This window comes from Callospermophilus lateralis, chromosome 1 (assembly GCF_048772815.1).
Source record: "Callospermophilus lateralis isolate mCalLat2 chromosome 1, mCalLat2.hap1, whole genome shotgun sequence".
Classification (NCBI taxonomy): domain Eukaryota; kingdom Metazoa; phylum Chordata; class Mammalia; order Rodentia; family Sciuridae; genus Callospermophilus; species Callospermophilus lateralis.
In genome coordinates, this window is record NC_135305.1 from 33,079,457 (window position 1) to 33,104,969 (window position 25,513).

Sequence of the window (25,513 nt, forward strand, 5' to 3'; positions counted from 1 at the left end):
TTACTGACTTTAATAGGCTGTAAAATAGTTTAAGAGGAACCTCAAAAGGCTTGTCAAGATTCACCTGGTCCTCAGGCTCTGGAACTCTTTGAGGTAGCAAATGTACTTACTATGATAAATAATCAGAGATCACTCTTCCTTCTACTTTAAACTAGGAATGATACATCTGAAACTGAGAACTGGGGATAACATGAAACCCTGGACAAAGACTGACATAAGGACCGTCTATATTGAGTTTTACTGAGAAATCCTCACAGGCAGCCCTGAGTCTTGGACTCAAGTTTGAGCTTCATCTCTAGCTACAGAAAGACTGTGGTCAAGCAACTTAATTCAAGTCTTGGTTTCCTCGTTTTTAACATGGGGAAAAGAATGGTACCCACCTCAAGGGTGGCTGAGAAATTAAATGACACCATGGCTGCCATGGATAGCTCATCTTTAATGAGTTCTTAGAGGTCAAAGTACTCTGGGGTGGAGGCAGGATTGCCCTCCTCTCTCACCTGAAAGCAGCCCACGAAGAGACCACAGCAAGAGTTGGGATTAGTAGGTAAGGATGTTGAGAGAGCAGTGATGGGAGATGTGGAAGGATGTTTTAAATCAGCCTTTTCTCATTAAGCTATATTTCTTTTTCCCAACCTGTCAGGACAGATTTGTGCAATAGTCTGTCCTGAGAACTCAAAATCACCCTCAGAACTGCTTCCTTGCAAAATGCAGCATCCTCTTAACACCCTGTCCAAAGCAGCAGTGGGCGCTGGAGCCTTGGTGGCCAGACCAGTGTGTTGGGGTGTGTGTCTGTAACCCAGAAGAAGTGAGTCTCAGACAAGCACAATTACTGTGTCTTCTTAATTTTCCTTCTAAAGTTATTCGAGGGGACTGTGGTTTTGCCTTGAGCAAAACCCCCTTAACAGCCGGGAATCTCAAAGCAAACAACATTATTTTATTAGGTTTCTCCAGCAGATGAAAGCAGAGTGTTCCATTTGGACTCTTTTTGGAGTCAATTAATGCATTAGGTAAAAAAAAAACCCTCTGAAAGAGAGTTCCTGCTGTCCTCAGCAGCCTCTAAGAGAAACCTTGAGGAACAGAGAAATGAGCTGTAGACAGATATTCGTATGCATTCATTGATAAGAAATAACTATTGTCATGATACATCTCAGCCTCAATGCAACATTCACCTCGAAGGATGTGATATTTTTAAAAGTTTTCTTTTTTCAGAATTACCAGGGAAATTAAACCTAAGAGTTTATTTTACAATTCCTGATTTAAAGTAACCAATGAATTAAAACTGATTTGAAATAGCTATGGTTGCTGTAGTCAGATTTATCTAAAGTAAGTGACCAAAACATAAGACTATGATTGTTGTCAGTTATGGTTTTAACTCTAGCAACAGAAAAGACCTGTAAAGGACATCGTGGGGGAAAAAATACACTTCTCAGAAATTCATCCATCCACCTATTCATGAATCCCTCAAAAATCAGAAACAAGAGGACACCAGGAGAACTAAAGGCCATCCTTGCCCTTATGGATCCCCATCTGGACTTTGATACTGAAAACTGCCAGAGTTGTGAAAACAGAGGTGATAAGCAATGCTGGCAGATGCCTCCCACATTGAGATGAGGAAGTGAATTTCCCAACACCTGTGGTCTTCTTAATACCCGAAGCAGAACTCTTTGGTGAGGATTGTTCCCCAAAGGTAAAACAAAAAGCACACACCCCTTTGTGGGAAAAGCCATTTGTGGAAAGAACATTTCACTGCTCTGACTAGGGAACATGTCTTTGAAAAATCTTTGGAAAAATCCACATCCTGAAAGCATTTGATTACCCTGAATTTAAAATGGGATTTTGCTCGGTGGCAAGGATACAAATTCGTCCCCACAAGTATGGCTTCTGTGGTTAAAGGCACAAGATGACTTTGAGGGAGGGTTTATCTAGACGGTTGATAAACGGGGCCATAAGACAGGATTCATCCGATTCCATCACTGGAGATCCTCCGTCCTTCTACCTGATGAATTCCAATGTGACTTGCATTCTGAATACCTAGTCCTCCGAGGAGGTTACAAACAGTTTCAAGCACAATTTGTTCCCGTTTTCACTCCCCGCTCACTGAGTTATGTGCTGTTAAACATTGCCAGGAGACTGTCAAAACGTAAGCATCCCGAGGTTTACATAGGCCACACCATTAAATAACATATAAGCACAAAATTTTAAACATTGTTTTGCAGCAATGGTAAATATTTTAGCTAAGTAAAAACTGAAGCTTGAAATGCAATAAGCATTTTAAATGACTCTTTTCTGTGCCAGAATTCTTACTTTCCCTGTGCGACCCTGGCTGCTGGGATTAAGGCGACCCCAGGGAGCTTGGAAAATGGTTGTGGGTTATGAGGTGCAGCAGGGGCTTGGCGACAGTGTGCCACCCAGCCTCAAGAAACCCAGCCACGACTGGAACCCAAGAATCAGTGTGCTCACTTTGTGGTCAGCTTCACATATTTTCCCTTTGCAAAAAAAAAAAAAAAAAAAAAAGCTGCTACGAAAAGTCAGGCCTGTCCCCCACCCCTCATGTAATCATGAGGTGGACCAAGAGCAGAGCTGAAAGACTCCAGGCCTGGCGGGGCAGGGGAGCCTGGTCCCCTTGGGTGGGCATGTAAGCACGTGGCAGTGACACGCCTTCAGTTCTTCAGCCTCAAGGGGGGAAACTGCGGAGGTACTGACAGCCGCTCGCACCACTGCCGACATGTTGTGCTGTCACTTTGGGAAGAAGGGAAACCCAGAACAAATTTCACATGGTTTTCACCACATGGTGATTGCAGTCCTATTCAAGGCATGTCATAGTCACGCCACCCACTGAGAAGAACTCGATGGAAATTAGGCCTCCTTCAAAGTCTCTAAGTCACCGCCTCTCCCCAAGCAGAATAAGCCAAGGATTTTAAAGCAATGCAGACAATGTGGCCCTATCTCCATTGGCTTCCTGGGGCCTCTGGCTTCTCATTTATGAAAGGAATCACCCTCAGGTTGGGATAACTCTAAGTGAAGCCATGATGCTCTCCCATCAAATGCCACAGCTCATAAAGAAGCAGGCAGGGGCGGTGCACTGTTTGAGATTTAGGTCAGTGTTTTTGCCATGAAAATTTGATATGCTATAAAATCTCAAGCAAGTGAAGAAAAGGAATGCAGAGATTCAAGGACTTTTCTCCATACTCAAAAGCCCAAAGTTAAAAGTGCCCTGTTACTATAACACCATTCACATTTCAGAGACATATTTGGAGTTTTATGACTGGTCTCTTAGATTAAAAATATAGTTATTTATCGTTTATCACATGGGGCAAAGGGATGGAGGGATTGGCTCAGCCAAACAATCATGGAATGAGCCGTGTATGCTTTTTTTTTTTTTTTTTGGTGGTGCTGGGGATTAAACCAAGGGCCTTGTGCATGCAAGGCAAGCACTCTACCAACTGAGCTACATCCCCAGCCCCCATGTATGCTTTTGTCCTCTCTCTCTCTCTCTCTCTCACACACACACACACACACACACACACTCATATAATGCACACACATCAAAGGCTTATGTACGATGTTGATTCTAATTTTAAACTATAACTTTGAGTGTGTCAACCTGCAGGAACAGGGACTGAAAAATGGCTGTTTTGTATGAAGAGAAACTTAATGTTTGTACAAACCACCTATAAATTAATCAGTAGCATTTTTGGTAGCAAGATGGCAGCCGAAGAAAAGACTGACTCTAAATTCTGTTCAAGGTGAGCTTCTTTCCCCAAATCATTATAGTGCTAGCCAAATAATAGAAAATATAAGATATGGTAGCATACAGTTTTGGTATGATGTGGAGTTAGACGAGAAAATACAAATGCTATTCCATCCCAGTTTTCATGTCCAACTTCTTCTGAAACTTTATACTACTTTAATCGTTATGATAAGAAACTGCCAAAAGTGTCAGGAGTGACTGGGACAAAAATGTTAGTTCGCTAGTTCTTTGCTTATCTAGGGTCAATGTAGTTTCTCTTGTAACCAGGAAAATGAGGGTACACATGACCTTGAGAGAGCATGCCAATATGGACCCAATCCTCCTCAACATGCAGAATGGAATCCACTAATGACAACTGCTGTAGTCATTCACTACACAACACACACATACACAAGAGAAAATGGTTCGATAGCATTAAAAATAGTTTATTTCCACCTTAACAAACACATGAGCCTCTGACCATTATGCAAGGCACCACGAATTAAATTAAAAACTTATATTAGAATATATTTGTCTGACATGATTTAAGACAGAAAGTGGATTTTAAAAGCAAATGGGCACCAACTATTGGGATGGGGAGGGGTTTAGGGCCAGTACCAGCAAAAGGGTGCATGAATTTTTCTATAGTGTTTATTGAAACAGGCAGTAATCAGCATGAGTGCATCATATGAACAGTTATCCAAAATAATTAGCACATCCAGGAGCGGGACTGTGTCTCAGTTTCTCTGTCTATATAATCAAATGCCAAAAGCACTTCCTTAAAGTGCAAAAACTTTCCCCTAGCAGTCTTGGTACCAGTAACAGAATATGATTACTAAACATCTCCAATGTGGTTTTCATTACAAAAAACATGTTTCACATAAAAGCTTCATAATACAATCCAGAGACAAAATTTGTGCATGTTTAAAATTTGAATCCTGGCTGGCTATTTCTGATATTTTTTTCACTTCTTCCAGTGTTTTTCATTTTTATAAATATGCACGCAGCTTCCTACCAATTTAAACATGCTCGGAACCCTTTGCTCTGAGAACCATGATTGCCTTTCAGCAGCCTCTGTGGGACCATCATCTCAGTCCAAGAAGGGGAGCCTTAATCTCTATTCTCCTTCCTTGAATCATGTTAGGGTCGACCAATCTGAGCACATGTCAGATTTGAACCAAGGTTTGTAGGCAGAGGTCCAGAGAATAATTAGGAATAATTCCACTATGATCTGGTTGACAAAAAACACAAAAATGAATGAACTGGCTTCATAGAAAGCCTCGACCTGAATTCAAACAGGAGATGGACATGAAAGGAATGAAGCCTTGCTTCAGTCCAAGATGGGGTATTCTTACTGCTGTACCAACCACCAAAAAAGCAATATCCTGGGGTCAGTCACCCTATGGGCCTCCACTGAGCCCTTCTGAGGTAGATGTTGATGGCTTGAAGAGAGGTAGGTAAAGTCCAAATTTGTTTTCAATTCCTGCAAACGTTGCAACTGCTAGCTTATAGCCCCCAACGTGATCAGGATTGGGAGCAGGCAGTGTGATCCTAGATTTAGGAACTGGCTCGGATCCCATGGGTTTTCTGAAAGAAGCATAAACAGAATAAAAAAATCTGAGTTTTTTTGTCTTATTTGTTTATTTTTAATGTAGTAAACCTGTTGCATGCAACATAAAGGAGCTGTTGAAGTCTTGTCAGCTGTATGTTCCCCTTTGTATGTGAGTCTTTGTGTGTGTGTGTGGGGGGGTGCTGGGGATCGAACCCAGAGCCTTGTGTATTCGAGGCAAGCACTCTACTGACTAAATTATATCCCCCGCCCTTCTATGTTCCCCTTTGGAATGACCTTGTCAATGTTTCTTAAATCCTTCTCTGTTTTAACATAGGGTCTGATGCACTTTTGTCAATAACAACTGAGGATTTGATGTAGCCACACATTTAGCATGATACTTACACTCCTCCAAAATCAATGTAGAACCATCGTTGTAGCAATTCATAAGTCAGCAAAGTGACACCAAACTGGGGTGAGGATCGAAATACACGAGCTTTGAAAAAAAAAAAAAAACAGGGACATAACAGATATCATTAGATTTTTAAAAAATTTACCTGATACCAAAGGGTTAGTTAAGAACCAATTACTTCCGTACCACCAGCTCCTTTCCACAAAGCTTTTGGGCCTTCTTCCCGCAGGATCTTTCTGAAGCAGTCTATCACTCCGCTGTAAGTGGTTTGGCCAGCCCGGGCAGCCACCTGTAATCTAGTCTTGATAACATCAGCAGGGGTCACTAAAGATGCCGCAGGCATACCTGTAGGAGACACGCAACACCATCTCAGTCTGGTCACATTCTCACTATATAAAAATAACTGTGCTTTGAACTGCTGGCCGTGAAAAGAAAGTTAAGAGGCTGAGGCAATAAAATGCCCGTTTCACTGTCCTCTCTGGGCAGCACAGCCGGCCTGTGCACCTGCCGCCCCCTGCTCCCCTCCCCCAGCCTGCTTTTGTTATGTTCTTATTTTGGATATTTAATAATACCAAGGAATCACCCATCAGTAACACACTTAAGTGGCCTAGAGCGAATGGAAGTGATTCCTAAAGTATTTTTGCTTTCCTGTTGAAATCTGAACCTCACAAAGTTATTAGGGCTGATTTTTCAGAGGTGGGGTTTTTCTGTATTTACCTAGCTTTCTGGCAGCTGGCGGTCACAGCAGGCTCCTTCTCTTACACATCCAACGGCCCTACCTTCCAAACCCCAACCTCTCCCTTATACCAGAAAAAGACTCTGCTGATAGCTAAACAAACACCATGTGTGTGTGTGTATATGTGGGTAGGGGGAGGGGTGGGGGAGACTCCACAGATAACCCCACAGGATTCCTTTTTGCAAAGACTGACATCTCCAGAAAAATATTTGACAGAAGGCTTAAAATTTATACTGGCGAATAATCAATGAAAAAGGAACAACAACAACAAAAAAATCCTCCCAAAATTACCAATGGGAAATTTTTCTACAGTCATTTTATCCAAAATGGGGCAGCCCATGTTTAGATTTTTTAAAAGCGAGACTGTGCTCAGAAGACACTGTCTCTTATGGTTTTATTACTTTTCCATTATGAACCTATTCCAAACCAAATTGGTCAAATGCAGATGCATAAATCTCCTTTGCTTTTTTTAAGGCTTAATAATTCTGTAAGAATTTCTGTCCAAACCAACATGGTCTGGCTCATAACTATATCTCATCCTTCTAACAGACAGTTTTAAAATTATAGCTTGAGTGTGAAAGTGTGTGTATGTGTGTGTGTGTGTGCGTGCGTGTGTCTAGGTAAATCTGCATGCTCCACGTTTGCTTTCATGTTACAACAGCAGTCTTCCCCTTCCACCTCCACTCAGCTCCTCCCATGTTAATCTTGGGTAACAGTTGTTACAAAACACACCACAATTTTACATGTGAAAAGCTCACTTTATATCCAATGCTTCACAGAGTAAGTCACACTGAGTTTCCTATTAGCTTGGAGGAATTATTTTAACTTTGAGCCAGGAATTTATCCTCCAGCATAATGGAAGGAAACATGAAAAATGCTTAGAAACCCACTGTGTTCACACCACTGATTCTGCTTTATTTCCTGGTTTAGAAAGAGTTTAGCAGGCAGTCGGCTTTAGACATGCAATCAAATCCTTCGTACAGCGGTGGGCATGCATGTCCGGGTGTTGCTATGAAATGCTTATGAGCAGTGAAATGGGTAAGAAGTTCCCCGTCTGTTACTTCTCATAAACAGTTCCTTGTCATGAAAAGAGAAGTATGGGGAAGGGGGAAACAGGGAGAAAAGACACTGATTACTAGAATAAAAATGCCCAAAGAAATGTCTAGGCTACTTAGCAAGCTTGTCTGACAGAATTTGATGCTTCAGGGATACTGGAAATTTGGTAACCCGAGAGGAGATTAGGGAACGGGGTGACATCTTCCAGGATCCTCAACAGAGAGGACACTGGCAGCCTGCCTGATTCTTCAACGATGAGACAAATGTGCAACCCAGATGGCCAACCTTTGGGACAGGAAAAATGTGGGTGCTCCTCAGCTAAGAGTGTTTAAGGGGACCAGCAGTCTGAGAATGGAAGAAAATGTGTCTGGAAAGTACAGTTTTGGGGTCTGGGTCAACTTTAATTTTCATAGATAGCCCATTAGTATTTTTTAAAAATGTGTTTATGGTTTAAAGATTAATATGTATTTATTTTAGGTCCAGGGTAAGAGTTTTCCAAATCCCCTTTCCATCCTTATCTACATTATCTACCTGCTACGTCTGGTTCTGAGCAGTGTGATGAAGTTCCTTATTAGGAACGAGAAAGCACGTTCTCCTTAGTCTTTTAAAGCTGAGATCTGATATGCTGATAATACACAGAGGTTGATGATGGTATCTCTGTAGTGGATTTTATCCTTTTATGTATAAAATGTCTTTATGCTTCTGAATGCTATTTTAACCCCCAAATTCTACATAGTCTGACGTTAATATTCCTATGCTTGCTTACTTTTGGCAATTGCCTGGAACATATTTTTCAATCCAATCTCTTTCAATCTTTCCATGTCATTGTTCTCTGAGTTTCAGATGACTAGATGCTCTTTCAAAACTCATCTGAAAATGCTGTTTTTTTCCCCTAGGGGCACTGAATCCATTCCCATCTATTGTGGCAATTGGACTCATTTCTGATATCCTATATTATGCTTTCTATTTTCTCTGCTTCTAGTTACTTACCTTTTGATTTCTCACCTTTCCTGAGTAAATTTATTTAAGTAGTCCATGCATCTATCACACACATGTCCATCGCAAGGTGTACCAACCCTCAGTGTTTGTATCCTGCTCCAGCAAGGTGAGGATTCAGTTCTTTCACTCCTGTCCCTTTACTTCATCTGTCTCCCAACAACCCTTCTTGTATAATAAACACACGTACACATACCGAAGTCTGCACTAATTTAGGCCTGTGGAAGACTTAACTTCTGTTTGTTCTGTCTCAAATATGCCACATTGTCCTCCTCCTCAAATTCACTCTCCATCTGGCTGCAGAGAAGGTCTGTGAGGGGTAGGTAACCTTGGAGTGACTGCATGTATAAAGACTAAGCACCTGGGAACATAATCACAGTAAACCTCCCTGGCTTTTTTTTTTTTTTTTTGGTACCAATGATTGAACCAAGGATCACTTAACCACTGAGCCATATCCCCAGCTCTTTTTATGTTTTTTTTTTATTTTGAGACAGGGTCTAAGTTGCTGAGGCTGGCTTTGAATTTGTGGTCCTGTCCTCCTGCCTCAGCCTCCTGAGCCTCTGGGATCACAGGCATGAGCCACTACACCTGGCTCTCTCTGGCATTTTGAAGGTGTTCAGTTGTGCAGATGTGAGAAGTCCATCTTCTGTTATTAATTTCTGTTTTCTGTCCTCCATTCCTTATTCCTTCTCCCCAGAGAACTCCATTAAGTAGCTGTTAGATCTTCTGAGTTAGTTCTACAGGTCTCTTAAATTTTCTTATTTCCCATCTTTCTATTTTTGTTTCGCATTCTAGAGTTCTTCCCATGTCTTTATTTTCCAGGTGTCTAGCTTGGTCTTTGACCACAGCCATTCATTTTATCATTCAGAATGATCTCTTGATTTTTAATTTTGACGATCCTTTCATTGATTTTCAAGAAAGCTTCCTTACTGATTATTCCCTTCAAATCCCTCTGAGGACCCTAATTATAGTTCTTAAAAGTTCTCTTCTGTTCCTTGAACTGTTTTCTTTGTAATTCTTCAGTTCACTTGCATGTTGCTCCTTCCTGAAGATCCCTGGCTGTTCACTGATATTCCAGTTCAAAGGCGAGGCTGATTAGTACTTTATACTAAGTCATTGGTTATCATCTACCATGCTCTGGGCTGGCTTCGCCCATAGGGGCTCTCTCCTGAATGAAAGCATCTTCTCTGTGCAAGGTGCCTTAGCAAGCTGGTAGGACAGAAACGTTTCAAACCACCGAAATGTGGAGGCTTCTCTCTATTGGTAGAATTTATTTTCTACTTCTCTGGGAAAGAGCTGCCATTAATTTATGTTTTTCTGCAACACTGCTCTGGAAATACCTTATGTCTTGCCCTACTTTCTTTCAGTTCCTACACAGGCCCCCCCCCCCTTTTTTTTATAATGCAGTTCTAAGTTTCTAACCTGCAGAAAAGTGTTGCCTGAAGCTCTGGATGACAAGGGGAGAATGGCCATGCCAGGCCATCCTGCTACACAGCAGCTCTCTAACTCATGGTGTAATTTACCTTGCACCTGCACCTCCACCCTATGCATTCTTTTTGTTTTATTTTGTTTTTTTCCTTGGTACTGGGGATTGGACCCAGGGCTTCTGAGCATGAGGCAAGGGCTCGGTCACTGAGTGCATCCCCAGCTCCACTCCAGGCATTCCAATATTCATTCAGGCTAAAATGCTCCCTTTTAGCCCTTACATTGTAAGTAGTTTTTCCTGCAGGGTTTTGGACTGTGGCATCATTCAGTCTAGTTTCAGAGTCTGAATATGGTTAATTTTCTAGGGTCAATAAGGAAAGTATTAAAAGTGTCTTTTAAGGCATTTTAAGGTATTTCAGAGGAGAGAAAAATACATGATCCAATATCTCCTTTACCTTTCATTTTTAAGGATCTAAGAATTGTATTTAAATGATCTTAAGTTTTATGTTCACATAATGAACACATTTGTGCCAACAGTACTTCTCCCCCAACTGATGTTTCCTTATTTCCACCTTTCGAAATCTACTGTTCTGCTTTCACCCATTGGAAGCCAACCAAGTACGTTATTCTTTGATGGTGATGGACAGTGACATCAGTGATCCATGCCCAAAATGGAGAGGCTGACCTAAAGAAGATCTTTTTTTTTTAGGAAACATAAATTTTTTAAAATTTATTTTTATACATGAGGATTTATTTAATATAATCAAAAGGAATAATTGTTAAAGTAAATTTGGGCCCCAGAAGCCTCCCTAGAGCTTCCAGTAAGAAATGGCAACCTAACCCAGTGTGTAAATAAACTGAAAACCTAATTTAGGAACACACACACACACACACACACGCACGCACAGCTTAGTCTCAGTCAATCAAGGCAGCCAAACAGGTAATTAGCTATCACTATATCTCAATAACATTTTCTGTACATCATTTCTCTGTTCCTCTCTACAAATGTTCTTCAGCCAAGTGGCAGGGAGCCGTGGAGTTACTCTGAACCTATTCTTGTTCTGAGGGCTAACCAATTCACAAATCATTTTTTGCTCAATTAAACTCTGTTAAATTTTACATGTCTAAAGTCTTTCTTTTAACATCCTTCTAGTATTTTTGGGAAAGCACCATGAACATTCATTTAAACACAGATCCTCCTTAATTATAAGAGGACTGTTAGAAATACACACACACATACGTTCTGTGTAAACCGTCAAATTTAATGTAGTACATATAAAAAAGAGTCAAGAGCCACGTCTGTTTTGTTATAAAAACGTTAGTGGCCATCAACTATTCACTGTAGTTGTCTGAGGCTCCACAGAAATAGAAGGATTTTTATATTTTGAGATAAGTTTTCCCCTTAAAGACAGCAAACATCACTCCTGCCTTAGGACGTCTTCCTGGGCTCTCTGCATTCTCTTCATGTCCTTGCCTAGGAACATCTTACTGATCTCCACAAAGGGAACCTGGGGGCCTGAAGCCAGGGTGGGTGTGGTGTGCCTCTGCACTTGCTGCTCTCCTCAACACTGCAGCGCTGAGCCTGCTTCTGAACATATCTCGGCTCTCTGGGCCAGCCGGGCTCTGCACAGCAGCTGGCTACCCTGCTTCCTCCACGGCATCAGCTTACCCATTACCGCTGGACACAGATTTTTTCTACTATGTTCATCTTAACAACAAAATGAACTGCTACTCTTTCTTACTAATTCCAATATTTTTAGGCAGTTTGGATTTTCAGGTAAACCATTTTAAATAATGTTAGCTTCATTTCTTCTTTTCTAAATTTATGCCTGTGACTTCTTATTTTTCATGTTGGGACCTCCAAAAGAAGGGTGAGTAACAAGGTTGCAAATGACATCTGTCTTATCCCTAACTTTAATGAGATGGTAGTTATGGCATTTGCCATTGGCTTCTGATATCCCATGAAGAAAATTGCTTAATCCTTATTGATTTTAATAGGTTTGTAGACTACATAAGGCTGTCAAGTTTGTAACTAATCCATTCTTTGAGCATAAAACCAATATGATATAATGTATCTTATGTTTTCCCATCATAGAAGGAAGGGGAAGATTAAGAGGAAGATGGGCACCAATATGAAAGTAAAAGTTCTGTAGTGAGTGTACAAAATGGCCCTTGATGACCTTTGCCTCTTGGCATTCACACTCCTGTTTTAAGTAATATTTCAATAAATTTACTATTATTGAACACTTTTGAATATTTATTATATGCTACAAAATATTTTGATGAGATATTTAATTCATTTAATTGTCAATAATGTTGTAATGCTGGAACTATTCTTATCCTCTAAAATAGAGAAAAAGCCGAGAAGGATTAAATAACTTGTGCTGGTTACTTTGTTCTAAGTGGGGAAACTGGAGTTTGAACCTGGGTAGCCTCACTGCACAGCACACACCATTTTGCTGTGACAGTCAACAATGTTTGAGGTACTAGATTAAGTGAAAATCACATTTATAGTTGTGATTAGAACTCTGTTAAAAATCACTAAAGGGAAAGAAAAGTAGCAAAAATATTAAATAACAATTACAGTAAACAATGGATAATATTTTCTAATTTACCCTTTTTTATACTTTCCAAATATACAACAAGCAATATTTTCATAATTGTGGAAATATAAACAGAAGGAAGAAAACAAATCTAAGAGAGAAAAAAATATCCAGTAGTTAATTTCTATAGCACAGGTAGCACGGATTACCTACTAAACTTCTACCCATAGATGAAATTGTTTCCTGGTACCTATTTTCTTCACAATAAGAGTTAAATACAGTACTTTTATAGTTCAAGGAAAATAAGGCTTAGGAAAGGATTGTATACCTTGATCAAGATTGTACACCTTGATCTACTGCTTATCTTTAATTGCACATCTGCTACTAGGATTGATTTACATGTGCTACATGCTGGGCACTATGCTAAGTTCCTCAAGTAGACGCTGCCATCTTAGACACATCACCACACTCATAGTAAGTACAAGGATGGTCCTCATTTACAGCTGAGGAAACCAAGGATTAGGGGAAATTCACTTGCCAAGGTCATACATTAATAAGTTGTACTTAGTTATCCTCATTAGGTCCTATCTTGTTCAACTAACTAATTTTAAATAAATTGTACTATATTCATTTTCAAATTTTTTTTTCGTTTATATGCAGAACATAGTGAATCAATGGCTAACTTGGAAGTAAACCTGGGACTTCTACATTCCAGACTTGAAATTATGCTTTCTTGATGTCACAGTGGTCTTGTTGCTACTCTGAAGAACTAGGGTCCTTAAGTCATCAGGAAAGAACCAGTGTCAAAGCCTTTGAAAAAGCAGAGATTTAAGAATGAAGGAGGCTTTACATGGCTTTTGGCCCCCCATGGGTTCCTATAGGCTACCTACAGCAGAGGAGAGACCCAAAACAGGAAACGACTCAAAGTTGGGAGTTATTCTCCAGCTATCTTTGGAAATAGCTCTACTCACCTGTCTGATGAGACCAACCCCCATACCCAAAATATTTGAAGTCAGAAATTCCATGACTGCCTTAGGATTTATTAACTCATTAAATGTTTGTTATCACCTGGAGAGCTTATCCAGATTGTTCCAGCCTTTAGGGTCTAAGGACAAGTGGGTTATAAAAGCACAAACTGATCCCTGCTCTGCGTATAATCAATATCTATACTTTTCTGTTGGTATTTTCACCATACCACTGAAAAAAGAAGACAGTTAATTCTGTGATTCAATTAACACAATCCCACTCCTTTAAGGAAGTGTGGGGGACCCAGCCACTAATTAGTCCAGATTGTTATGGTTCTTATTATGCTTCTTTTATCTAAATGATATTTAAATGATAATTGCTTCAATTTTGGACAAGCTTGTATACAATATTTTGTTATGGGTTAAAGTGAAATTATGAAGGCTAGGGTTATAGCTTAGCAGTAGAGTGCTTGCCTAGCATGTGTGAGGCCCTGGGTTCCATCCTCAGCACCACATAAAAATAAGTAAATAAAATAAGGGCATTGTGTCCAACTCCACCTAAAAAATAAATATTAAAAAAAAGTGAAATTATGAAATAATATGTAACCTGAATTGGAATCCAATAAGACCACAGAATGTATCAATATTTAAGGAGCCCTTTCCAGAATTATTAAGTTTACCTGATAATCTAATCTCCCAGAATGAAGATTACTTTATCACCCTCTTTTCAGTCGATATTCAAAACAATCTGTTATGTACCCTGTCAAGAACTATCAGCAAAATATTCCAGTGTTGTAGCACACGGTGGGGGTGTGTGGGGGGGTGAGGGCTAAAGCCTGGGGATGGGGGATGGGGAAACAAAAGAACTTCATGGAGGACACTCACCAGCTATAGCACCAGCTAAGAGCAGGCTCACAGGGCTAACCTGCCCATCTTCATTTGCAAAAGAAGCCTTCACATGAGCATAACACGGGAAGTAGATGGCCGAGAAAGGAATGTCCCGCAGAAAGCAGGCTTTGGCACCCTGTACGTTTGCAAAGGGAAAAAAACCACATGAAACACATATCCCATTGAGAAGATTGGGCTTCTTTGGAACTCACCTCAGAACAAAATATTCCTGGAGAAGACCAAATTTGTACTCACAAGTTGAAAGGGGAACAGTAAAAAATCATCCAAATTCTGCAAGTAACAAGTCTGAATCTTGTATTTAAAAATAAAATTAGTTTTGTTGTATGGTGTGAGACAGTGGGAGGGGAGTTCTCATTTATTCTAATGCTAAGATTTCTATTTAAGCATTTTTGGAACTCTGCCTGTTAAGTCCCCCACTGTCATTGCCATTTCATGGAAGATCTGTTTGCTGGTCTCAACAGAAGATGGGAGGCAATACTCAAGATGCTTTTTTTGCTTACACACAGCAAGTAGACAAATTATACAGGTGGAGGGGCAAGGGGTCCAATTTTTGTATTATTTGAGAATCTGACAAAAGTATTGGACGCTTTCCCAGAAAAAAAAAAAATGCATGTACACAAAAAAGTTATGTATCTTTTCTGGGAATTCATGGATCCCCTAATTCATTCACATACTTACCCACCATTCAGGGTTTATGAAACGTTGATAAATACCTGCCTATAGGCCTTAAAATATTTACTGTAATTATGACACACATAAAAGCGGTGGTAAAATAATTAGCTTCTAGAGCAAGGTCTTCAATAAATAATTTCTGGTGCCAAAATCATGCCATGCAGAGGCCCAGAAAACTGATGAGTGCCCTGAAATATGATATAATATTATAATGAAAACCACAATACATATATTGCATTTGGGGTGGGCTGCACAGGAAGGAAATCACCCCTTTTCAACACTTAATGATTTAATACCATTTCTTTCACAGATTTCTAATACCTAAAAATTTCCAACAACTATAAAGATTCCCAAAAGAAAATAACGAATCCATCCAGATTCAACAGTTCTAGCCATGTCCAGCGACATTAACTGAGGTCTAGTAATGCCAGATCTTGGGTATTTCTCCCTGATGCTGCTCCAATCTGTCAAAGTTCTTTAACACCCACACATCTGTTATTGTAGCTTTTTGTTTCCCCCCTGATATCTACATTTCATTCCTAACTCAAACTGAGATTTTGGATTATAAAACCCTTAGTCTTTTTCATATAAACTAGTAACCCAGTTCTACTGCAACTTAGCTGTCATACAGAGGTGAAGTAACACAAGTAGGACTTTGTATTTAATCCCATTAAATTTAATACCCATTTGGCTCATCCTTGCAACCAGAACAAATGCTTGGAATCTGGATTCTGTCATGTTGGCTGTTCCTCAGTCAACTCACCCATGGATGCCTGAAGCATGTCTCAAGCCAATGTTCACTTTGCAAATGGGTATTCAAAACAGGACCAGTCACTCTCACAATCAGCCTATGCTTCTGTATCCTGTGCACTCCCGAACTGTTCAGTGTCTAACTGAAATTAAGAACCATGGCATCCTGCACACACAAGCTGCTCATTTTATATATGTGCAAACTGATGCCAGGATAATCCATCAATTGTGCTTTTATTGAAGGATGTACCCTGGGCTTGTTCAGGGTATATCTTGGAGTTATCTCTGGAGACAGGTCCAAAACTCAGGTCTCTAAGGGTTTCCCCCATCTCTCTCAGCTTTCTCAAGGCAAAAAAGTAAATTATAATATCAATATTCATATGTAGCATCCAAAATCTTTTCCTTATGATTAGTTTTTTGAAATCATATTTTAGGCAGTTAGTCTGTAAGGGTACTTGACCACTCTTTAATTTCTTATTTTTTCTACCTTTTCCCTTCTTGACTTCATGTCTTTCTGTAAGTTCTGTCAGTTCTTTTGTTTATATGTAGAGTCTATCCAAAAGATACTCAAACTAGATTCCAAATAACCAACTCAAATAAAGATCAGTTAAATCTTCCTGTCTGGTTCCCTTAATATGGTAAAAAAAATTACCATATTACTAACTTTCTGAACAGATCATTTGGAGTAACTTTTTGGACTGGTTTAATTCTTCCCACCAATTTTGCTTCTTACTACATCTATTAGCTTTTATCTTTAACTACATTTTCCAATGTTCACATTTCAAGGCCAGATTTCAATCTGTGCTCTCCTCATATCACTGCTGGTAATATTTTCTAATATTTCTTTTTCCCCCTCCTGATTATAAAACAGTAAGTGTTTATCATGGAAAATTCAGAGAAGCATTAAAAATTTAACTGCTCCTAATTTTCACCAGCCAGAGATAACTAATGCGAGTACTGTAAATGTTCTGCAGCCTTCTGTTAGCAGAAATATTACCAACCATTCCAGAGCTGAGACATGGTGGAGTGGCTCTGGACTGTGCCTTCTCTTCTCCTTAGATTCAATGTATGATTTGTGTTTTTGCCAGGCATGATCTAATATTTCCTTCATTCTTTAGTCATGTTGCCTATATCCCCTCCCCCACCCCCACTCCTTGTTTCCAACACTCTATGCCATCCTTGGTATTGGGCTATCCTGTGGATCAGGATGAATATTCTCACCCTTGTCAAAGCTTTATAATGACTTCCTTCACTTGCCCAGTTTCCTCTCCCTGGTAATCCTGATGCCTGTCAGGTAAAGCTATCAATGTCCCATTCACCTGATCAGTCAAGGTACATCTATCACTCAATCTTCTTTTATGATTGCTAAGATGGGAGTACCAACGTCTTAAATACAACTTCTTCATTCCCTTAAGCCCTAAAAACCACATTTCCACTGATGAATTTTAAAGTGCAAGATAGACAGGGATGGATTCCACATGGTTCTACACTATCAACACCTTCTTATTACTGTTCTGAGTTTTCTTCATGTCCTTTATCTGCCTCTATCAGTGTTGCCCACTTCAGACTGTAAGTAACCAGAGGCCAGGAACTATAATCTGATTTAATTTATAACAGACTTTGCAAAATCTATGTTAGTTAGGGCCTAACACATGTTCTTGAAGATACTGATTTTGTTTTGCCAATTCCCATGGGGGAAAATCACAAGTAAAAAGAGACATGGGAGTCTTTCAGATATGTTGTCAGATTTCCAGAAGGACACTAATTCATGCTGGAAAAATATATTAGAAAACAAACCAAGTTTTTAGTTGAGCAAAGATATGTTATTTGTTAGGAATACTATAAAACCTAGGAGAAAAGAGTGATTTTGTACCAGAATGCTAAAGTTGGGGTGGGGGATGGGTGAGTCCGATTAATTTGTCTTATGCTATGTGATTTCAATATGAGCAAAAGGACACGGATAGGAAGACAGAACCTGAAATCAGAAACATCCCTAAGACACAAGAAGAGTAAAGGCACATGAAAGAGGCAGCTGGGTGCCTCAAGAAGGGACCCCAGAAGCAGACCCTCTCCCTCCTTTCCTGAAATCATGATAGTAAGTCATGCATCCTGGGAGAAGTGCCTGGGAAGAGGTATGATGAAATTCAAGAGATGTTTGACAATAACACTGGATGGCAGAGAGGAAAGTGGCTTGGCTAAAAATTAAACATACAAACAAATGAAAAGGAACAAACTGGGGGAAAGGAAAAATCTCACAGTGCAAGGCTGAAGGGAAAGTGGTAGAATATGTTGCATTTTTAACAGAGGAATCAGGCCGAGTAAATTAAGCAAACCAAAGTGAATGTTAGGATATGTAAGAGGACTTAGGTTTCTAATTTTTCTACCTGAAAGAAAGAAAAAATCCAAAAAGAGAAAGACTTGTGGGCAGCCACCATCTCTGCTCTACAGAGGGGATGTTCAAACTTTTAAAAATGCGTCCACTGACATAGGGAGAAGACGTGGTAAGATCACACTCCTTCTACCTCCTATGCATGGCTGGGTAGCCATATGATGAGCCCCAGCAAACTTCTTGTCAAAAATATCAAAGGTGCTTGGTGAGGTGGTGCACACCTTTAATCCTAGCAGCTCAGGAGACTGAGGCAGGAGGATCATGAGTTCAAATCCATCCTGATCAACTTAGTGAGAACCTAAACAACTTAGTGAGACCCTGTCTCTAAATATAAAAAAAGGGCTGGGGATGTGATAAACGCCCTTGGGCTCAATCCCCAGTGGCAAACATCAACAACAAAACACCAAAGGTCACCTTCTTCAGGGAAGGGGAGGGACTGAACTCATTAGTAATAAATGAGGCAATTACCGTGAAAGTCTTCTATAAAGTACCCAGTGCACTGAGTATACACGTAAGGGACAAATGTGACCAGAGGGTTGTCTCCCTGCCTCTCCTGGTACCTGTATTGTTTCCCAGTCCAGCACCTGCTCAGGTGTCTCCCTACAGCAAATAACTACCCTGGTTGAGTCAGGAGGTAGCCTTCAATTCCCTTACACTCCAGGCATCAAAGTCCAATTCCCAAAGAGAGCTAACTCTGCAAAAGGCTGGAGAAACAGGCACACTCATTAAATTTCCCTGGCCTCCTTTTCCTCACCGCTTACTTCAGGTTGTAGGCACAAAGGCAGGTGCCAATTTAACAAGGCCCCCTTAGGCAATCCCTGACCTGCTGCTCCCTGCACAAAGAAAGGAGAAGCAGGATGTTAAAAAGTCTTTTAAAGTTCCAAGGGTGAAAAAGTTTCTCTCCCAGATTCCTTGATAAATCCTTCACTTTGTCGTGAACACCCATTCTCTAGTCCTACATCAAAACACAAACCCTTTTAACTTGTATTCTACTTGCCCCACGCATAATTTTTACTAAGCAATCAGCCATTCTGAACAAGCAACTGGGCAATAAAGGAAAACAATCTCTGCCATCCCACAGCCTGCATCAAGAACACAGAAATAATTTAAAAATTAGTAAATTACAAAGTGTGTGCCATTTAAAATAAATCTCCAAATCTTTCTGCCCCTAGAAAAATCCTCACATTTTTTTGGCCTGGAGTCTATTTTCCTGATTCTCTGGGCATCTCTGCTCTTAAGATATTTTCTGGTTGGCCCTGAATTTCCTTTGTATACACAGTAAAATCATTTGAGGAAAATCACCAAATGCAAAATACAATCCTCTAATCTCTTACTAGCCACTAAAGTACTATCTCCAAAAACAAAAACAAAAACAAAAAAAAAAAAAGGAAATCATTGTTTTTTCTTCTTTTTAAATAAAAGGCCCACTATGGCAGATGGGAACAACAAAAAGCATCTCTGGGTAGACCTATATATAAACAGTCTTGAACTCTGGCCCCTTCCATTTTTGAATTGTTCTAATGCCCTCCACACTCATCATATCTGAGGTCTAGGAAGGGTCTTTAAAGGTACTCTAATTTCACTTAAAGTTCATTGTCCATAATCACCACAGGCCAACTAGACAGCTTAGAGATGCTGGCCACAGTACCATCACGGCAGAAGAACCATTTATTTTGCTTCTCCTGACTTTTTGATGTGGACACTGTGCTGAAAGCCTCAGGGAGCTTTAATCAATTCTTAAATTTCTAGAACCATCCATTTGGGTTTACTCTGGCAGTTCTCTCTGATATGAGATTGTCAAAAGATACAACATGTCAGGATTTCCCTGCATCCCCCACTCCTAGAGCTATCTCCAATTCTCAATGTCTTTTGTGCCTTTCTTCTTTTTCTTTCAAAGTTCTTCATTTTGGATGGTATCACACCTGCCCAATCAATCCGAAGTTGGAAAAAAAGCCAGTCCTGAAGGGTGGTGCTGATAAAGAAGTCGGGCCAGGGCAGGTCTTTTTGCATGCTAATTCCTGCTTATTCTAGCTGTACCTGCAAACACAGCTCTAAACAGACTATTTCTAATACAGGGAAAGGTAATTACATTCACAAAGGCACCTCTGTGCTGGGCTGGGCACCAGGAGCCAGCAGGTCTGGGAGACAGAGGCTTAACAGAGACTCCAGCAGTGAATACACATTGTCTAGCATGGGGGAAAAATGCCAGACGGAGGGACCCTGCAGCATTCAAGACAACAGTGGTGCACCTTGTCTGAGAAGGTTATTTAATGCTTCTGGCACCTGTCGTCAGAGCCACCCCTCTTTTCCTACCTTACAGGTTTAGAATTTATTTGGCATGTATAATTGTATATTTTGATCCTGGAGCTACAAACAATGGGCAGCATGTCATGTCTTGATCCCTTAGCATTCTTTGTGATTTCCCCTAAATGAGTTAACCCTTAGATATGCAGCCTGGCAGCATGCCTTCTGCCCAGTCAAGGAATGGTTGACCTCAGGTGCCGGGGGACTCGAACAGAGTGAGTTTCAGCATCTTGCTGAGAAACATCACTAGTGCCAAGACCTGTTATGTTATTGTCAGTGGTGTTGAAACCAAATAAACTGGCCAATAAATGAATATTTGATATCACTAAACATCAAAATGACACCCATTTGAATATAAAATGTAGTTTACTATTTGGTTTTTAGTTCACAGACTTTTAAAACATTAGGTTCTCCTTAATTTCATTGAAATTCTAAAAAGATAATCTTGGCAACCCCGAGATTTTTGTTTTGTTTTGTTTTTTTAAGTAAATGCCACGGTCAGTCCCAGCTCTCTACCGTTCTGCTGTTGTATGTTGCTTTGTCATTGATGATATTCATCACTTACATGAACTGGAATTTTTTTACATGAACCTTTAGCTTCCAAGCTGCCAGTCTTGCCACCTTCACAAAGCCGATCTGTAACATGTATCCCACCTTTTCAATTTTTGTTACCTTTCCTTCCTCTCCCCCACTCACTCACAGCATTACCTGCAAAGTCTAGATGTTTACACCGAGAATGTTAATACGCCTGGTTAATGTATTACAGTCTTTGCTGTCTTCACTTTCCTCTTGTATAAACACATGTTCTTTAGACTACTTAAATTATAAGCAATCCCCATTTTATGATTATGAATTTTAATTCTACCTTAAAACATTAAGCATTTATAATTACCATGTATAAACATATACATACATATATAAATTAATTAAGGCAATGCTGTTTAGAGTAAACATTTATTACTTTCTTTGCTTTTCATTTCTGTTGCATTTCCACCTGTAATCAATTTTCTTCTACTTGAAGTACATTTTATAATTTCCTTTATTAAGGCTTTACTGGTGATGTGTTCTTCTGGTCTAAAAATGTTTTCATTTTTCTCTCTGTCCCTAAAATATATTTTTACAGGGTATAGAATTCTAGGTGGAAAAGTTTTTTTCTTATAAACACTGAAGATACCATTCAACTGTCTCCTGGCATTCATTATTACTAAATTAACTGTCAGTTCAACTGTTGCCCCTTTGGAAGCAAATCTGCCTTTCTCTCTGGCTACTTAATAGGTTCTCTTTAGTTTTGATGTTCAGCAATTTTAGTCTACTGTGTCTAGTTTGGATTACCTTTACCTCATAACTGCAATTTGTTGTATTTCTTGAGTCTGTGGATTAATGGCTGTTATAAGATCTGAAAAATCTTCAGCTATCATCTTTCCTTTCTTTCAAGTTTTGTTTTATACCGATTAGATCATCTCATACTTTTCTCTGTCTCAATTTCTATGTCTCTCAGAAATGCATACTGGATAATTTCACATATTCCAGTTCACTAATGCTCTCTCTGACTGTGTTCAATCTGTTGTCAAAGCCACCTGTTAAATTTTAATCATTATAAATATTTTCACTTTTTAATTTTTAAAAAATTTACTTAATATTTCTGATAATTTAAAAATTTATAACCAGGAATGGTGGCTCATGCCTGAAATCCTGGCTATTTGGAAGTTTGAAGCAGGAGGATTGGAAGTCTGAGGCCAGCACGGGCAACTTAACTAGACCCCATTTCAAAATAAAATTTTAAAAAGGTCTGAGAATATAGCTCAGTGATAGAGCACTTGCATAGCAGGTGTGAGACCCTGGATTTGATCCTAGTATCTCCCAATCATTAAATCTTTGTATTTATATGCTTCCCCATTGTTTTTGTTATTTCTTCTTAAAGGGCCTCACTGCCTATATGACTTGAGATTTTCTAATGTGACTTGTTCACTTCCTTGTAACATAATCTATGAAAATTTTTAAGGCCTGAGTTGAATGTGGGTTTCTCTAGAGAAGACTTATGTTTGCTTTTGTCAGACACAAAGGAGTACCGTAAGTTCAAGACTGTTTAAAAATAAATTACCAGCTTGACATTTTTCTGATCATCAAAGAAATAGAAATTCAGCCTATAAGCCCATGTGAGACCAGCTCAGGGTTTCTGATTCTTAGGAGAGGGTTTCCTCCCTAGCGCCTTTTCTCTTCCTCCACTGAGAAGTAAGGCAATTTTCTATGCAACTTAGAGTAGAAGAGGCATTATTATTTTACCCGTCCACTGGGGGTACAGCTCTTTGTGGTCCATGTTATGGGGGATGATTTTCTTTAGGACCAGAGGTAGGGTTAAGATTAGTGATCCCAGAATAGACACATCGAGGAAACCCTCATTATCAGGGCTGTGCACACATAGGGCTGGCCCCTGGAAGTAAATATCCCCTTAAATTTTGTCACTGAAGTCCTTTGCTTGACTTACCTTAGTCTCCACCCTGTTCTTTTTAGATTTACTTCTTTAGGCAATACCTAGCTGTCCCACATAGCTTCAAAAATTCTGCTGTCATGTATAACTAATTAGAACAAATAAAAAAAGTCATTAGCATATGCCAAAGTTTACAATAAAAAAAAATTAATGCTCAATTTCAGGTGTTTGGCAACTGTCTTCAAGGCAAAAGTCAGCTTTATGGTTCTGCTGAATTCACCTCATTTTAGGCTTAAACATTCCTAATTTCTTTGCTATAATTTGAAAAATACATGGTAGAGGGGGATGGAGTTGTGGCTCAGTGAAGTGCATGCGAGACACTGGGTTGGATCCTCAGCACCACAAAATAAATAAATAAATAAATAAATAAATAAATAAATAAAAGGAAGGTATTGTGTCCAATTAAAAATAATTAAAAAAAAAAAACAACAAAACATTGTACAACATTTTAAGTTGTTTTTAACTGGATGATCATTTTTGATCTGCCAATGGCTGCAAACTCTATAGAGTTTAGGCCTTTTGGAGGAGATACTTAAGCTGGTTACTTGACACTGTCTCTAGAAACATTTCCTTTACAACATGGAATGATTATGTAGGTAGTGCCCCTTGCTAATTTTGTTTGTTTGTTTGTTTTTCCCCTTAATGTAGATCACCCAATTTGGGGGGTGGGGGAGCTCTTTCCCCAACCTCTCTTAGCACATCAGAGAGGCCTTTTGTCTATGACATCCATGATCACTACTACTTGGCTAACTGAGATGGCGTTCTCGGTGCCTCACCACTCCACGCAACTCTCGGAAAGCTCTCTCCCTGAAGAGGGTGACTTCTCAGAGAAGAAGCACCCAACTTAAAAAAAATATATATGTTAAAAATGCAGGCTGGGGATGTGGCTCAAGTGGTAGCGCGCTCGCCTGCCATGCGTGCGGCCTGGGTTCGATCCTCAGCACCACGTACAAACAAAGATGTTGTGTCTGCCGAAAACTAAAAATAAATATTAAAAAAAATTCTCTATCTCACCCTCTCTCTCTCTCTCACTCTATCTTTTTTTTTTTAAAAAAAATGCATCATCTTAAATATGGAACTACGTCTGAATTCTGCTTCTCCATACCAAAATTGGTACATTTTAGGAGCTAGAATACAATACAGGATTTGTCATCAGAAACCTAGTCTCAGATCATCTCTCTGACATTGGGTAAAATTCTCAGAATCTCAGTGCCTCAACTTTCTCATCCATGAAATGCAGATTTTTTACACACTAAACTTAAATCCAATGATTAGAATAAGGTACCTAGTGTAGTATCTGGCACAAGATCTCCAATAAAAGGTGATGATAATTACTATTATCAATGAAAAGCACATTGTCCTATTGGAGTGGAAAATGGAAGTTCATACCTGAATCATTCATTGTAGGGTTTGGCATTTATGAGGCTAAGATACGATCTTTTATTTAGTGAAAGACGCGATTCTACCAAATAAGTTTATAAGAGTTTACTAAGTTGATCAGACCCCATAGGCCTCTTTAGTTACCATGACACATTTATCTGTTTCATTCTGTAGTCAATTAACATTTCTTAAGCCAGCCAGTTTTTAAATGCATACCTTGGTCACAACTGGAAACCAGAGAATATAAGGATGACTTAATGGAAACAGAAACATATCCATTACTTCTGGAAAATATATTCACAGCCACTATGAACAGTGAGTTAGTAGCATCATTTTAAATAGTTTGACCATGAAGGACAGTATATTATAGTCTGGAAGTTAAGATAAAAGACCTGTCTTAAAACTAATCCTGTGGGCACTCAGCAAGAAACAACAAAATTAGAACAAAACAAATAATAGATAAAAAAACTGGTAAAAAATATTTGTCTCCGGAAAGATAGGTTACTGCTGCTTGGGGCTAGGGAACATAATATGTTATTGTTAGATATCCCTTTGTATCTGAATTTTCTGTCCTATTAAAATAAACTTTTAAAAAGAACTTTATGGCAGTAGAATTTTATGTTTATATTCTCTTATGCCCTCAATACTGATCACACAGAAGGCAATGATACTATATACATCTCTGAAACTCCAGTACCTACTGAAGTGCTAGCACACAGTGAATATTTGGTGAATGAGGAACTGGGGATATAGCTCAGTTGGTAGAATCGTAGTAAAGTACACATAACTTAAAATTTATTGTATTCAGTTTTTGTGTGTGTGTGTGTGTGTGTGTTGTTTTTTTTTTTTTTGTGGTGATGGGGATTGAACCTAGGGCCTTGTGCATGTGAGGCAAGCACTCCACCAACTGAGCTATATCCCCAGTCCTGTCTTAAGCATTTTTAAGTGTACAGTTCAATAGGGTTAAGTGCATTCACACTCCAGAACCTTTTCATATTGCAAAACTGAAATTATGTACCCATTGAACACTACCTCCCATTATCCCCTCCCTCTGGGCCATGGCAACCACCATCCCACTTTCTGTCTCTGCAAATCTGACTACTCCAGATACCTCATACAAGTAGAAGTATGTCATACTGTCCTTTTGTGACTGGTTTATTTCAATTGGCATAATGTCCTCAAGGTTCATCCATGCTGAAGCATGTGTCA

At 39.4% G+C, this 25,513-nt stretch overlaps 1 protein-coding gene across 3 annotated transcripts in view; it reads right to left on the reverse strand.

Annotated features, from left to right (window-relative positions):
* Positions 1 to 4,155: 4,155 nt before the first annotated feature.
* The window catches only part of Slc25a13 (solute carrier family 25 member 13), a 178,825-nt gene continuing 157,467 nt past the window's right edge, over positions 4,156 to 25,513 (reverse strand). For 2 of the 3 annotated variants that reach the window (XM_076833883.2, XM_076833890.2), the window contains 4 exons: positions 14,298 to 14,436; positions 5,878 to 6,036; positions 5,685 to 5,775; positions 4,156 to 5,317 (listed from right to left, as the gene is read on the reverse strand). In XM_076833883.2, coding sequence (XP_076689998.1) covers positions 5,131 to 5,317; positions 5,685 to 5,775; positions 5,878 to 6,036; positions 14,298 to 14,436 — 576 coding nt within the window. In that variant the 3' untranslated portion in view covers positions 4,156 to 5,130. Of the gene's footprint in view, positions 5,318 to 5,684; positions 5,776 to 5,877; positions 6,037 to 14,297; positions 14,437 to 25,513 lie in introns of those variants that run through there. The other variant, XR_013088677.2, reaches the window with a different exon arrangement.